This window comes from Pleurodeles waltl, chromosome 9, assembly GCF_031143425.1.
Source record: "Pleurodeles waltl isolate 20211129_DDA chromosome 9, aPleWal1.hap1.20221129, whole genome shotgun sequence".
In the NCBI taxonomy this organism is placed as follows: domain Eukaryota; kingdom Metazoa; phylum Chordata; class Amphibia; order Caudata; family Salamandridae; genus Pleurodeles; species Pleurodeles waltl.
The window spans coordinates 407,504,227-407,518,717 of NC_090448.1; the positions used below are offsets into that span (position 1 = coordinate 407,504,227).

Here is a 14,491-nt window from a genome sequence, read left to right on the forward strand (position 1 = left end):
CAGGATAAGGGTCAGGAAGAGGAAGAGAAGGGTTAAAGGGGAGAGGACAGGCAGCCAAGGTTCAGAGACAGGAAGAGGGAAAAAAGGGAAAGGGACAGCTGAGCTTTAGGGTAGTGGGACGTCCTGGGATAGCCGAGGTGGGGGGGGAGGGGTGCCACAGGAAAAGGGCACGATCGACAGGTAGGAGGGTCAGGTAGAGGGGAGAAAACCTTTGAGTTGAAGAGGGGTAACTACTGCCGGGAGGACAACTGCTGCGTGGGGAGTGGGTACCCCCAGATGGCAGCTGGTGCAGGGTGTCGCTGGCGTGGGCTGGAGTAGCTAGTGCAGAGAGGGAAAGGCTGGCCCTTGCAGAGCCGTGCGCGGCAGCTCTTATAAGAGTGTACTTGGTGCATGCAGAAGTGGAGTTAGCTAGTGAAGGGGGTGTTTGGGGGTGTAGAGGGGCACTGGGGCCCCGGCACAATGACAGGACCAGGTCCATTTCTCGCAGAATAGAGGAAGCCACTGCGCACATGCTTTCTTTCTGTCAGAATCCGTGAAATTGAGGAAGTGCCGAAAATAAAGCATCGGTTTAGAGGACCGGAACACAACCCTCTCAGCCCCCAGAACCTCGGACCAGTGATGGACGACGAAGCCCCCGAGGAAGACTTGTGCACCGTGGAGCTGGAGCTGACTAACGGTACTGAGGGGGTCGGGTGTCCCACCTGGCTGAGGCACTTTGCACGGGAAACGATGCTTGGGTGGGGGAAAGGGACGCACTTCAGAAGGTATACGCCGGGAAGGATGTGCTTCGTACACCTAGTTGTCAAATGGCTTCATTTCACAGGGTTTAATTTAAGCCAGTCTTGAGTCAGGTACCAGCTATACGCATGCTGGAACTTGTAGGCCCATGCTGCGAAATAGAGACTGGAACTTAAAATGGACTGGAAGTACCAGCATGCCAAGTGCTGTTTATTGCAAAGCCAGGGGCTGCTGAAGTCTTCTCTCGAGCTCCTCTGACTCGGGACAGCTTGACAGGTGTGTAATTATAAGGATTTTTAACTGTGAAAGGCAGTCAGTAAGCAGGCAGTGTAAATCACAGCTGTTACTATTACTCAAATGTTCATTGTATCCACCTCTTGAGTCAGCCAGTCACGATTTAATAGCGCGAAGGAGGGAGGCGTGCGCCTGTAACACACTTCCCAGGCACCCACACAGTGAGTGGGTAGAAAGTAATTGCAGTCGGTCCTCATCGCCAGTATCACTGCTTTTTAAATTTAAGTTTACCAGATAATACCATGTCATCAGGGACACCGTTTCCAGTCCTTGGAGTAACCGAATGCATTTTGAGAGTTCATGTCAGCTGAACGAACATTCATGAAAACATGATTTCTGAGGATTGAGGATCATATCCATGAGGACAGTCACCTTTTAACCTAATTCAAGTTAAAGCCCCCTTTTAGGCACCCTTCCCATTGCTACTTCAACAATATTTTACATGGGATTAAATATCCCAAACACAAGATACATGTTTGTAAACCAGCCCAGTCAGTGCGACAGAGGTGCCAGAAAAAGAGATACAAAGTTTCCAGTGTCGGTCGTTTTCTGTTGTGGTGTGTCTGGCTGTGCATGCAGAATAAATACTTGTAGAATACTTAAATAGGTTTCAGACAGTGCAGCACTGTTTCCAGTAAAGTCTTTCAAAAATTGTTTTTGTCCATAAATTGTTCAAACAAGAACACAGGCCCTTGCCAAGCCGAAAGACATAGTTTAGAGTGTCAATTGTAATTGTGAACTGTTTTTATATAGCGCCTACAAATTCAGAACAGGCGTTGAAGCGCTTTGTGGAAAGTAGCACCCTACTCCGGAACACAAGATTAAATAGTAGATTAGTAATATGTGTTTAGTGTTTTCCTTGTGGATTAATTGTGGTCAGTTTATGCTCTCAAGTTCTCATGCATTTAGTAGTGTTTTGAGTAGGGATTGAATAATGGAAGTGGATTAGAAAAGGGGAGTTGTGAGTTATTGGTAGTAGCGGACATGTGCACCTGTTAGTTGGGTGAATTGGATGAAAAGGAGGTGGAAACTTGAGAAGGATGCTTGGGAGTTCATAGTAGTCAGAAATACTTGGGAGGAGTCTGGTACAGGAGGGATGGGGCAAAGGTAGAAGGGAATTGATGTTTAAAAAATAACTAAAATCTATTTATACACACATCTAAATATATACATGGAAACGTACACATACACGACACGTAGTTTTATTACCAGGCATAAGTCCCTCTATTTATCCACCCATATGTACATAGAAGCAGCAATATTTACATGGTCTGACATCTTCTTATAAATGGAAGTATAGTTCAGTGTACAGGATACATATATCAGGACAACCTCATCTCCATATGCATACCATATATGATATCGTCTAATAATTATTTACCTAAAATATATTGTAATACTCATACCTCTCCTATAAGATTTACATAATGTATATGTGATTTCATAGAAAGAAGCATAAAGGCATATACGTGCTCTTCCACCAATGTTTAGTGAATAAGATGTATTTATTATGTATTATGACATGTCATGTGAAGTAATACATATCATTTATTTATTTTTATATATATATATATATATATATATATATATATATATTTACACATTTTAAAAACGTTTGGTTTTTCTTTTTTGCTATAACTAAAAAATACATATACATGTATACAGATCAACACATGTAGATCCAACCATGTGGATGCAAATGTATATAACATACACAAACATGCAATATACTTATACTGATGAACAAGGAATAATCCCTACATATGTGCACCCATATGTGCATGTATTTAATAAAAGTTGCATGTTCAGATATAGCATGTAAGTTGTGCTTATACAAATATATATATGTATATATATATATATATATATATATATATATATACACACACATTACATTTTTCAAATTAAAATATATTGTTATACGTTTGTATTATAGGTACTTTCCCCTACACTCATATTTGCAAACTGACATATATGTATTATGCTAGAAGGAGCAGAAACCTGTATGCAGACACTCATCTACATATACAATTTCTATATACACAGAAATACTGATGGCTGCAATGTATAAACATAAGTCTTCTTATAAATGGAAAAGATTTGTTTAAATATGTCTAGTTTTTTTTAAATACATGTAGACCTAGAAAACATACACATATATATGCATGTGTTCACATATACCTCCAGATAACAGTGCCATCCGTATACAAAGTATAGGCCATACTGCAGATCTTCAAATATATTTATATCCATACCAATATCTCTAGCAATAAACATCTAAATACGTGTAAGGTTGTAAGCATGTATGTATATTTTACGCACACACACAAATACCCATACACTCATAATCACTAAAAAAACAAAGGATACAGGGCCGTTATAGTTATGTTCAGATTTTACACACACAAAACCATAGAAATTAAACAGTTATGGTTATCTTAAGTAGCTATTACTCATGCCCTAAGATAACTATGACTGGCACAGTTATAATACATTGTATGACAAGTGGGGTGCACAAGAGGGCCTTAAGGTGTAGTGGAATGGGAGACGACTATGGATTGGTAGGAGTACTAAGTTAGAGAAAGCACAATATTTTGTAAAATAACTGACAGTTTAGAAGACTTTCGAAACACAGAGGGAGAAGGTGTGCATGCTTTTTTTGTCGTGCCTGTCTGTAAAAATTCCTTGTGAAATCTAACAGACACCTCACCATACACAACTGAAAGCAGTCGTACCCAACGATTTACCTGAAAATATATTCATGGGGGGGGGGTGTAGCACCTCAAACACCCTCCTGAAGCTATGCTCCTGGTGCCAGTGGGTTTGCAGATCGTTGGGTACTTCGGAGGGAAAATATTATGCAGGTTAGAAACAAAAGATGTGGTAGGCAGCCTACTTTTTCCAAGCCCCCAAGAGGTCTTCTGTCCATACGAGATGACCTAACAAAGATTTGCAAATTGTGTTACAACACACTGCAGAAAGCAAATTATTCTGTTTGATTCTAGTCTCTGTTTATGAGCTATCATTTGAGAACACACCTTTGCAATCCCGTGATAACTTAGTGAAGGTAAGCCCCCGTTATAAAGTGGAGGAAAATGTTTTTCTACTGTGCTGGGTTGGACTTGAATCAGGGGTTATTTCTTCTTGTGTCGATTTCTTTGACTCTTAGTCCAATACAACCAACGCAGGCGTTTGGGCGGTGTGAGCGGTGCGATCATCGGGCGCTGACCTCAGGAGGGCCATGTGTTTAGCAATAACTTCTGAAACTTGCGATTTAAAAGCACCTGCTCCGTCAAGAAACAATGAAAATTTCAAGATACCTCTTGTGATTAATGTTCTTGTTAGAGAGAGAGATGGGAGCTTTGCCTAGTGGCACCTTTGGCTCAACGTAAAGTAGCATGGAGTGTTAATATGCCTGCTGCGAAAAAACAGAACTATGGGGCATATTTAAGAAAAGTGGTGCTGCACTGCGTGCAGCGCCACTTTTCTTGCACCCCTTAGCGCCCCCTAACGTCACCATGTGTGCGTCATATTTAAAATACGGTGCACCATGGCGGTAGTTAAGGGACTAGCATCAGAATTGTTTACACTAGTCCGGCCCTTTGCGGGATTAGAGTCAACATTTTTTACGCTAATCTTGCCGAGCACCCAGAGGCCCATTGTAACCAATGGAAGCCTCCTTTTAATGCCTGCTCTGAGCATGCTTTAAAAGTGCCAGAAAAAAATGACTCAAAGAAATCTGGCAGATTTCTTTGTGTCATTATTTTGACCCCCCCTAATGGGGGGGGTGCCTCCTTTGCATGCATTGTGCCTGGTGCAGACATAATGTAGCGCAAAGGGTTACAAAGTGGCGCAATGCATGCATGGCGCCTCTTGGTAAATATGGTGCAGCGTTTTTGGCCTTCTAACACCACATTAGTGTAAAAAAATGACACTAATGTGGCGTTAGAATGGCACTAGGGGCTCTTAAATATGCCCCTGCGGCAGTGCTTAATTTGTGCTGGTTGTTTCCGGTGCGGAGCACCAGCACTTATTTTTGAGGGCCGGTGCTTATTTTTCTGCCTCAAGCATTTACTGCGAGAAAAGGACACATACGGGAAAGACGGAGGAAGAGAAAAACGAAAAAGCCTCACAATGAGGAAAAAAGATAAATCCGCAAGAGTGAGTTGAAGGGGCAGAGAGTGCCTGTAAATAGATTGAAGAGGCCCGAGATAGCTTCAGGATTACGGGGCCTCTGTATTTTGTGTTCACACATTTAATTGCAGCAGCTGCATGTTTAAGAGGAGGGCTTTTGGCACCGGCACCTTTTTATTTACAAATTAAGCATTGCTCTTTGGGGCATATTTGAAAAAAGTGGTGATGCACACAGTGCTGCGGGACATTTCTTGTGCCCCTTAGCACCCTCCCTAACGCCACCATGTGTGCGTCCTATTTAAAATATGGCGCACCATGGCGGTAGTTAGGGGCCTAGCGTCAGAATTTTTTATGCTAGTCCTGCACTTTGCAGGATTAGCATCACAAATGTTGCCGCTAATCCTGCAAAGCACCCAGAGGCCCATTGTAACTTTATGCCGAGCCAAAGCTGCCACTAGGCAAAACTCCCATCTCTTTCTCTCTCTAGCAGGAACATTAATCAGAAGAGGTATCTTGACATTTTAATTGTTTCTTGAAGGCTAAATGCACAAGGAACTTTTCAGCAGGTGCTTTTAAATTGCAAGTTTCAGAAGTTATTGCTAAACACAGCGCCCCCCTGAGGTCAGCGCCCTGTGGTCGCACCGCTCACACTGCCTGAGCAGGCCTTAAAAGTGCAGGAAAAAATGATGCAAAGAAATCTGAGATTTCTGTGCGCCAGTTTTTTTTTCCCCCTCCTCCCCTAATGTGGGGGATGCCCCCTTTGCGTACATTATGCCAGGTGCAGGCATAATGTAACGCAAAGGGTTACAAAGTGGCGCAGTGCATGCGTCACTTTGTAATATGGCACAGCGTTTTTGGCCTTCTAACGCCACATTAACGTAAAAAAAATGTGGAGTTAGAATGGCACTTGGGGCTCTTGAATATACCCCTATATTTTAAGTGGCTAGCTGACTGAATTAGTAAAGTCAGCCTTTACAAGTGCTCTAAAACACATGAATGTATGTGAAAGGGGAGCGATGGAGAGATGAGGGGCACATTTGCCGGGTGGTAGTGAGTGAAACTGAGGAGGAGGTCATAGGGTGGGGGGGTGCCACAATAAACTGTCGCACAGGGCACCACCAGTCCTAAAGCCGGCTCTGAATACAACCCTCATCCCAACCTGTACTACGAGGGAGGAGCTGCCCACACCATAGTTTATTCTCTTAGAACAACCACCCTATCCCTTAAAAATGTTTAAAGGGAGTCAGCGTTTCAGTGATTGTGTATGCTTTCACCTTTGGGCTTTGCAAATCCAACACCAGTTAGCAAGTTAGCTGTTAGCACACCGGTATTTCCTTTTTAGGTCTGCTGGACTTTGAAGCTGTCAAGGGACCTTATGTGAGCACCAGAAAAAAAGTGCTTTAAGAGGCAGTATTGAGAGTTGCCCTTGGGCAACACCAACATGTTGATGTTCTTCTCTACAAGCTTTTGGTGGACAGAATGTGTGAGTTCTGCTTAAAAAAAAAGTGCTTCTATTGCACTTTTGGCCTTTCGGCAAAGCTTTTATACTCAATATGGTTACCATGCAGTGGTTCAAGGCTATAATCTGGCTTAGGTCATTGAGAAGGAATTTTGCAGATGTTTCTGATTTGTTTATTATGAAAAGTTACAGCAAAGACACTAGTGCCGACATAGTTTTTTTGAAAGCAGATGTTTACACAATTGTGCCTTTAAGTGTGAGTTATTACATTGCACTAAAACTTGTAGGCAAATTATTGTAGTAGGCAAGGGTTTGGTGTACGTTATCCCCTGTAGCAAACTCTGGAGGTAGATTTGCACTATGATCATTCTTCCTCGACCCTCTTAGGAAGCGATGCATATTGTTTTACTAACTGTAATTTTATACTTATTTGTGAGTTTATGCATACTTTTAAGATGTGTGGGGAAATTAAGTAAAATTTGTTATTTCTGGATATTTAATTGAAAGCAAATTAATGTCCTGTCTAGACTGCAGTATTTTTCTTTTTTCTATTTGTATTCCTTCAGTGTGTCTTGCATTTGCTTGTCGACTGATATATATTTAATTTTCGATGGATGAGTTGGTGAGTGCAAGGATGGTTCAGTTGGTGGATGAATTGATGGATGAGTGACGGTGTTCAGTAGAATTAGTTATCAAGTACCTAAAGTCAATTCCTGAAGACTCACTTGACCACACTTGTAATCTGGACCCTTTAGCATCGCCAGTGCTTGTTATAAGATTATGTGCATTGCTGCCTGCTGATTCTGGCAGAATTTTTGTTCTTTACTAATAGAAAGTGTGCCTACTAATACTGATTGTGAAGAAACGTCCTTTAGGTTCATATCCTCTCTGTCCATTCCGAGATTTCTTTTTTAGCGTGCTGGAATCTTTTTTTTTTTTCCTTTACATATTGATTTCTATAATATAATACCAACTCCACTATTCCGAGTGCAGTACAAAATGGTTTGATATAACAATGCAAGGTGTGTTGCCTGTAACAGTTCGAAGGAGTACATGAATATAGAGCTAATTGTTACTACGTGGTCATAAAAATGTAAAGCGAGTAATGTACAATGAAGGATTTTTTTTTTTAACAATGGCGGCATCAGTCAAGGTTAACATCATATAATGAGGTAGTTGGATTAGTATAAGGACATCTAAGAGTAGTTGTTTGAAGTATGGCCAGCTACGACTGTAAAAACACGTTTGAGGTGATGTTTAACAATAACTAAGCGGCTAAATAGAAGACATAAAAAAGGAGTAAATGCCTAATACAGTGAGTCATTACTTCTGAATGTTAGTGGAATCATAGTGGTATACATGTAATAGAAAACCCTAGGTGTGTAATGAATAGATGGTAATGTTCATACAGAGAGAGTAGATCTGCTCCACCATAGATCCTTACTGGCATATCCCTAACAACGTGAACGCCCTCCTGTCTTTACTTGACCTGCCTCGCTGTCGGCTTCGTAGCCTGATGCTCTGTCTTACAAACCTTTAAAGCTGAGCTCTCTGCCCACTGGCCTGTTGCCTCTATCTCAGTAGCTCTTCCGCCGCCCTTTCTGTCAAATCCTCTACTCCTGTGCATGGATCTGCCAGGCGCTTTATGTCTGACGGACGAGCCGCTAGCGATCCCTCGCAGCCTGATTGCCTTGTCACCAGCCTTTATTGGGCAACCTGTTTCCCCTTTCAGTAGCCTATCTTCCGAGGCATCGTGGCCAGCTAACCATCCTCTGACAGAGTTAATCGCCCTGGTTTACAAGCAGCACCCTCCCAGTCCGGAACCTTTCATAACGGTGAAAATGGTTTTAAGCTGCCTGACTGTTTTCTCCATTGACATTTCCTTATATCTCGTCATTTCATCATCGTTCTTGGCCAGTTAGGTCTAGCATCATGTGCTGGTCGACCTCCGTACTCACACGAGTGCAGCAGGGTAGGACTGATAGGTCCAGGCATCACAATAAAAGAAGCCCACATTTATGAACTGGGAAGTAAAAAAAAAGAAAAATGACCAGTATTAGTAAATCATGCAACTCTGGACTTTTTGAGATCTGCTGTTTAGGTGGTGGGGGGTGGGGAACTGCAGGAGTTCTTTTTTGCAGGGGTAATAGTAGAAAAATGTGTCAGTGAAATGCACAATCTTCCTTCCCTATCAAAGAGATAAAAACATTGACACATCCCTGCTCTTCTACCCACAAAGTATTATTGGTCCATCCATGCTGCATGCAATGAGATGGCAGCATCCAAGGCCTGAACAGTGCTGCTTGTTACTGTCACCTAGTGTTTATTTAAATATATTTACAACATCAAACCAAAAACAGCTACAAAATCGACACACACAAAGCTGCAAACATGGCACACATATTGACATGTCAGCCAGGCCTATCTGGTACAGTCAGATTGTTCTATGGGGCAGTCTGACTCTGGACCACACGTCCCTCAACTCGTTCCCAGAATCATATCTGAAGATCACCCTGATTGCTCTCGTAAGATTATGATATCTGCTCGATCGCTTTCAATCCAATCTTTTTTTTTTATTGAAATAAAATATATGATCCATTATTCAAATGGATGTAAGGCTATGCTCAATGATAAGAGTACATATGCCAGCATACAAGTTGACTAAGTCATTTCCCGTTGCGTCAATTGTAGTGCTCCAAGTTCCCCCAGGATCTTGTTAACCCTAAAATGGAATCCCATCCAGGTGTATTTTACAATTCACACCCGAAACATTCTAAGTAGAATATTTGAAAATGACATTTGCAATTTAGCTAGCTCATTCGGCAGATGCACTTTGAAATTTGTCACATGTGCATGTACATGTTTACTGAAAATGAGCATACTGTTGGTAGCTGTAAGTTATCATGTGTCCCTAATTCACACATGTAAAGAGCGGTCTGTTTAAATACTAAGGTTTTCCTTTGATCATTGTGGAGGATATTCTACAAAGTAGTTAGTTACTACCACACAGGCCCTTGCACCGATTATCAGAGCTAATTTGATAACTCCTACAATGTGCCAGGGCCTGTAGTGTTCCTGCACCATCCCGTATAGAGTTTCCTGTTTTCAGCATTTATTTTTTGCAGATTTTGGTGGGGTTTCTGCGAGAAATTTCCAGCCGTTTGTAAGTCATTGTTTGTGCATTTCTTCAATTGTACACAAATGTTGTGGGGTTTTAGAGTTTGGAGCCCAAGCAATGTATGGTTGATCTGTTAGCCTAACAAATTGCTCCAAATAAATTGTACGCTTTTTTTAGGTCGCAGCTTACCAGACAGGGCAACTATCTGGTTTGCTTAAGACATCTTGGGGACTTTCAGAAAGTTGACCTAGAAATGCATTCTCTGCGTTGATTACCATTGACTTCTTGGTTTGTAACTCAAATTTTCTGGCTTTCTGTTTGCTGGCTTTATTTGCTTTAGGCTCTCAAGGTTAAGTTTGTCCGTCCCATCGCCTAAACTGTGTTTCCAGTATTCTTCCATGTACTCCCTTTCTGTAAACAGGCCTTAAAGTCTTTTTCTTATCTTGTCACATTTGGTGTGCATTCAAAAACCGAGGTCAAATGGCAGGCACTGTCTTCTGAGGGCACTTGTTTACTTTTCTTTCTCTGACTTCAAAGTGAGAGGGTTTATGTGACAATCTGGCTGGAAACTGGGGGAAGGTATGAGTTTTTTTCTAGCATACAGCAACATTTAAATTAACTATGTAAGTATTTCAGAATATATCAGAATTAGGAACACGCATGAAGCACATTTTATATTATTTCTGAAGTGTGTTGGAAACCAATACTGTAACATGATCAAAATAAATCATTACAGTAGGTGATGCAATTTCCACACATTTTTGATTGTGCACTGTATAGTTTTATTAGTAAAACTGTATGTTTATGCAAATGTAAAGGTCATTTCAATAAAAAATGTGTTGTCTGTAATGGCAGTGCACTACCATATCATGCATACTGCGGTCTACGCCACTCCACTCTACCCTGCGCCACTCCACCCCACTGCACTCTACTCTGCACCGCTTCACTTTACACCCCTGCACACCACTGCACTCTGCACAACTCCACACCACTGCATCCTATCCCACTTCACACTACGCCTCTCTTCTCTACCCTGTACCACTCTAAACTGTGCCAGTGCACTCTTTGCTAGCCTACTGTACACTGCTGCGCTCTTTGTCACTGCATTTTACACCACTCCAGTCTAGGCCACACCAATCTACTCTGCACATATCTACTCTTCGTCACTGTGTTCTGCGCCCCTCTGCAACACTACACTCTATGCCACTACACTGTACACCAATGCACTTTACTATGTAACACTCAACTCTATGCCCCTGCACTCTACAGCACTCCAATATATGCCACTCTAATCTACTCTGCACCACTGCACTCTACACCACTTTGCTCTACGCCATTACACTCTATGCCACTTTATGCAACTGCACTCAACCCTTCACTCCGCTCTATGCCTCTTCTTTTTACTCTGAAACCAGCTACTCTGACACTGCACTATATCCCGCTCTACTCCATTCTGCACCACTTCACTCTATGCCACTGCACTCTAAGCCAATGCCCTATACACAGCTGCACTTTGTCACTGCACTTAATGCCACTGCACTCTACCCTGCATCACTGTACTCTGCCACTGCTCTCAATGTAGTCTACTCTGCCACTCTACTTTGCAACACTGCACTCTACACCACTGAACTGTACGCCACACTACTCTCTATGCCACTCCACGTTACTGCGCTCTACGTCACTGCACCCTATGCCACTGCTCTCTACGGCACTATACTCTACTCTGCACAACTCTACACTACACCACTGCACTCCAAGCCACACAACTCTACTCTGCGCCACTGCCCTCTGCATCACTCCATTCTGCACCTCTCCACTCCAATCTAATCTACGCGGCTGTATTCTAAGACGCTGCATTGTATGCCACTGAATTCAATGCCACTGCACTCAATGCCCGTGAACTCTATGCCGCTATGCTCTACAAAACTCTGCTAATGCACTCTGCATTGCTGCAGTGCATGCCACTCTACACAACTCCACTCTATACCACAATAATACACAACACTCTCGGCCACTCCACAACACTCTGCTCTTCGCCATTCTACTCTATGATACTCCAAGCGGCTCTCCTCTATGCCACTAACTTTTAGCCATGCTGGTGTACAACATGACTGAAATACATTGGCAAAGCCAATAGCCCTTGCATAGGCGAGACCTAATGGTTTTGCCATTGTTTGAAACCTTCTTATAGCTTTCTCCTAATTTCTTTTCTGTTCTCTTCTCATGGCTGCAAAAAAACAAAGATGTTGTGTGAATATTCATAGCTGCAATGTGGCTGATTTCAAGTGGACACCTTTTAGCCAATTCAGATTTTTAAATAAAACCTTGGACTTGTATGTTCGCTTTTAACTTTTAAGTATGTCTTTAAAACCCACAGCATGCAAAGCAGTGTTGGCTAACTGACTGGGGCAACTTTGTTGCTGTGTACATTGGCATCACAGGCCTCGAAAAATCATAAAAACTTTACTAGACCTGCAGGTTGAGAAAGTTGAATAATCTATTCGACCATAATATTTTTTGTTTTAATCACACAGAAGTACAAACAATAAGCTTTCACAACTACTAAAATATATTTTTAAAAGGTTTGTACAGCTGACTTAGATGTTTAAATGTGTGTTAAGAAAAAACTGACAAAATCTGGGAACTCTGCAGTGAGAAGGAAAATTTAATTGTAGACAGACTTTTGACCTCTGTCTCTGAACACAGAGTAAATGTGACAAAAACAAAAATTAAAGGCATCTTTATTGCTCCTCCACTTTATGACTGAACAGAACACCTGTACTTTGTCAACTTGCCAGGAAGGGGGAGTAGGTCCTGAAAATAGCTCAATCTGATAAAATATAATTTGCCATAGTGAGTGGGCAAGTAGAGTTTTAGAGGCCTGCATTACACACTGTTTCAGTAAGTGGAGAGTGTTGCCATACTTTCACTAAAATCTCACCAACACGCGTATCATTAGAACTGCCTGCCTTTCCAGCATTCAATAAGTGACAAAGGCATAGGATTTTCTGCCACATATCGCTATGGAATGCTGACTTTATTGGAGGGATTCTTGAGAACCTGTGGTTGCAGCAATCTGCGAATGAGTGAAAACCCTGTCCAAGATCAAATATGATTTTTAGTTTACCTCACTTTCTCTGCATGCCAAACAAAATAACGGGATCAGATGTATTTAGTTATTAAAGGAGTTTTGTAACATGCTGGTATGTTACATTCTAGTTGTGCCAGTGACCCAATTACAGCATGTAAAATATACATGGCCTTAATCAATTCCTTTCACAAGTCTTCTACTTGTAAACAATAATATTTTCCAGGGACAGGGTTGAATGAATTGGTGAAAGTTTGTAAAGATTGGTTATTGAGAGGGTGACCATACTTAACCTTCTCTGGCACTTAAAACAGAAGTCGATGTTCTATTGTCTTCTGTTTGTGTGAGTCGAATAGTGTCTAGTATGGCATAAATGCAGTGTGCATAGACAACCTTTCAGGTCACAGGAAATGGCCCCTTAGCTTTTCGTTTTTTCATGTCATTTTTTCATGTTTACATCATCATTTTAGGTTGGCTGGCTATCTATCAAAGATAATTTTACCTTTACAAACATTAATCTTTGCTTTCAGTTGCTTTGGATTCTTTAACTCAAGAACTGGGTGAGAGTTGCACCTATCACGGATCTAGTTGTTATGTTTTAAACCAGTGGTTCTTAACCTTTTTTGACTTATGTGTACCCCACTTAATCTATACTGGAACCCGAGGGCCCTGATGAATCATTTTTGGAATCCGTGGATCCCCACGGTGTCCTTATTGGAAACCGGAAAACCCGTCCTAAGCATTTTTGATTATTTGAACTGCAGAATAATGTACAAAAAATACAGAAAGAATGATTTATTAAACAAACCAGTACACAAACAATGAAACACTTTTATATAATTCACAAATAAAATAAATATTTAAAAAAAATCAAAACTTTAATTTCAATAGGAAGTTTGGAGCTTTTATAAATCCAATTAAGGCCGCTCATCATCCATACTATATTCCCTTTTATGTACTTGCACTGCTCCCTTGAATCAGTCTGAAGATAATAATTTGATTTTTAGCCACCAATCTCAAGTTCCTTCATATTTTTTTAAGTTTTAAAATTTTCAGTTATACATTTTTCTTCTTTATTTGTGTACACTTTATCAATCTATTAACAATATAAATTTTTCTAAGCAGTTGCGAACCCCCTGAGTATGCTTTGCGGACCCCCCAGGGTCCGCGGACCACAAGGTAAGACAAACTGTTTTAAACAATTCTGGTTGTGATGAGTAGCCAGTGTTGGGTTGAATTCTTTGATGCTGGATGCTGAACAAGGTGTCCCTGAAATGTTAGATTTTGTTTTTATCATGAGTGCTTCTCCGGTGATATCTGATCCATCTAATGTGCTTGCAGAGTGGGACGGGGGTAGCAGAGAAGATGGCAATACTTTGATATTTTGATAATGGTTTCTCTGATTTGTCTAATTTTGAGCTCTGGGCATTAATCCTTGCATTTTATAGGTTTGCACCAAGGATGACCTTTTTAAAAAATTAACTCGGGGTTAATGATTTCATGAATGATGTTAAAAATTATCTGCACTGGGGGTGTGGCAGCGCGAGATGGCTGACCGGATGCATTCCTGAGCGACTCCCCACTGGTCTTTCAGAATCCAGCTTAATTCTACTGTTTTCCAGTCCCCAACAACTAGGACCTGGACAGGCTGATCCCTATT

The 14,491-nt window shown here is 41.4% G+C and overlaps 1 protein-coding gene across 2 annotated transcripts in view; it reads left to right on the forward strand.

Annotated features, from left to right (window-relative positions):
* The first annotated feature begins 373 nt into the window (after positions 1 to 373).
* Positions 374 to 14,491, forward strand: part of RPS6KA4 (ribosomal protein S6 kinase A4) — a 222,250-nt gene continuing 208,132 nt past the window's right edge. Inside the window, exon 1 of one of the 2 annotated variants that reach the window (XM_069207158.1) lies at positions 374 to 676. In XM_069207158.1, the coding sequence (XP_069063259.1) occupies positions 619 to 676 (58 nt within the window). In that variant the 5' untranslated portion in view covers positions 374 to 618. The remainder of the gene's footprint in view (positions 677 to 14,491) is intronic. The other variant, XR_011198717.1, reaches the window with a different exon arrangement.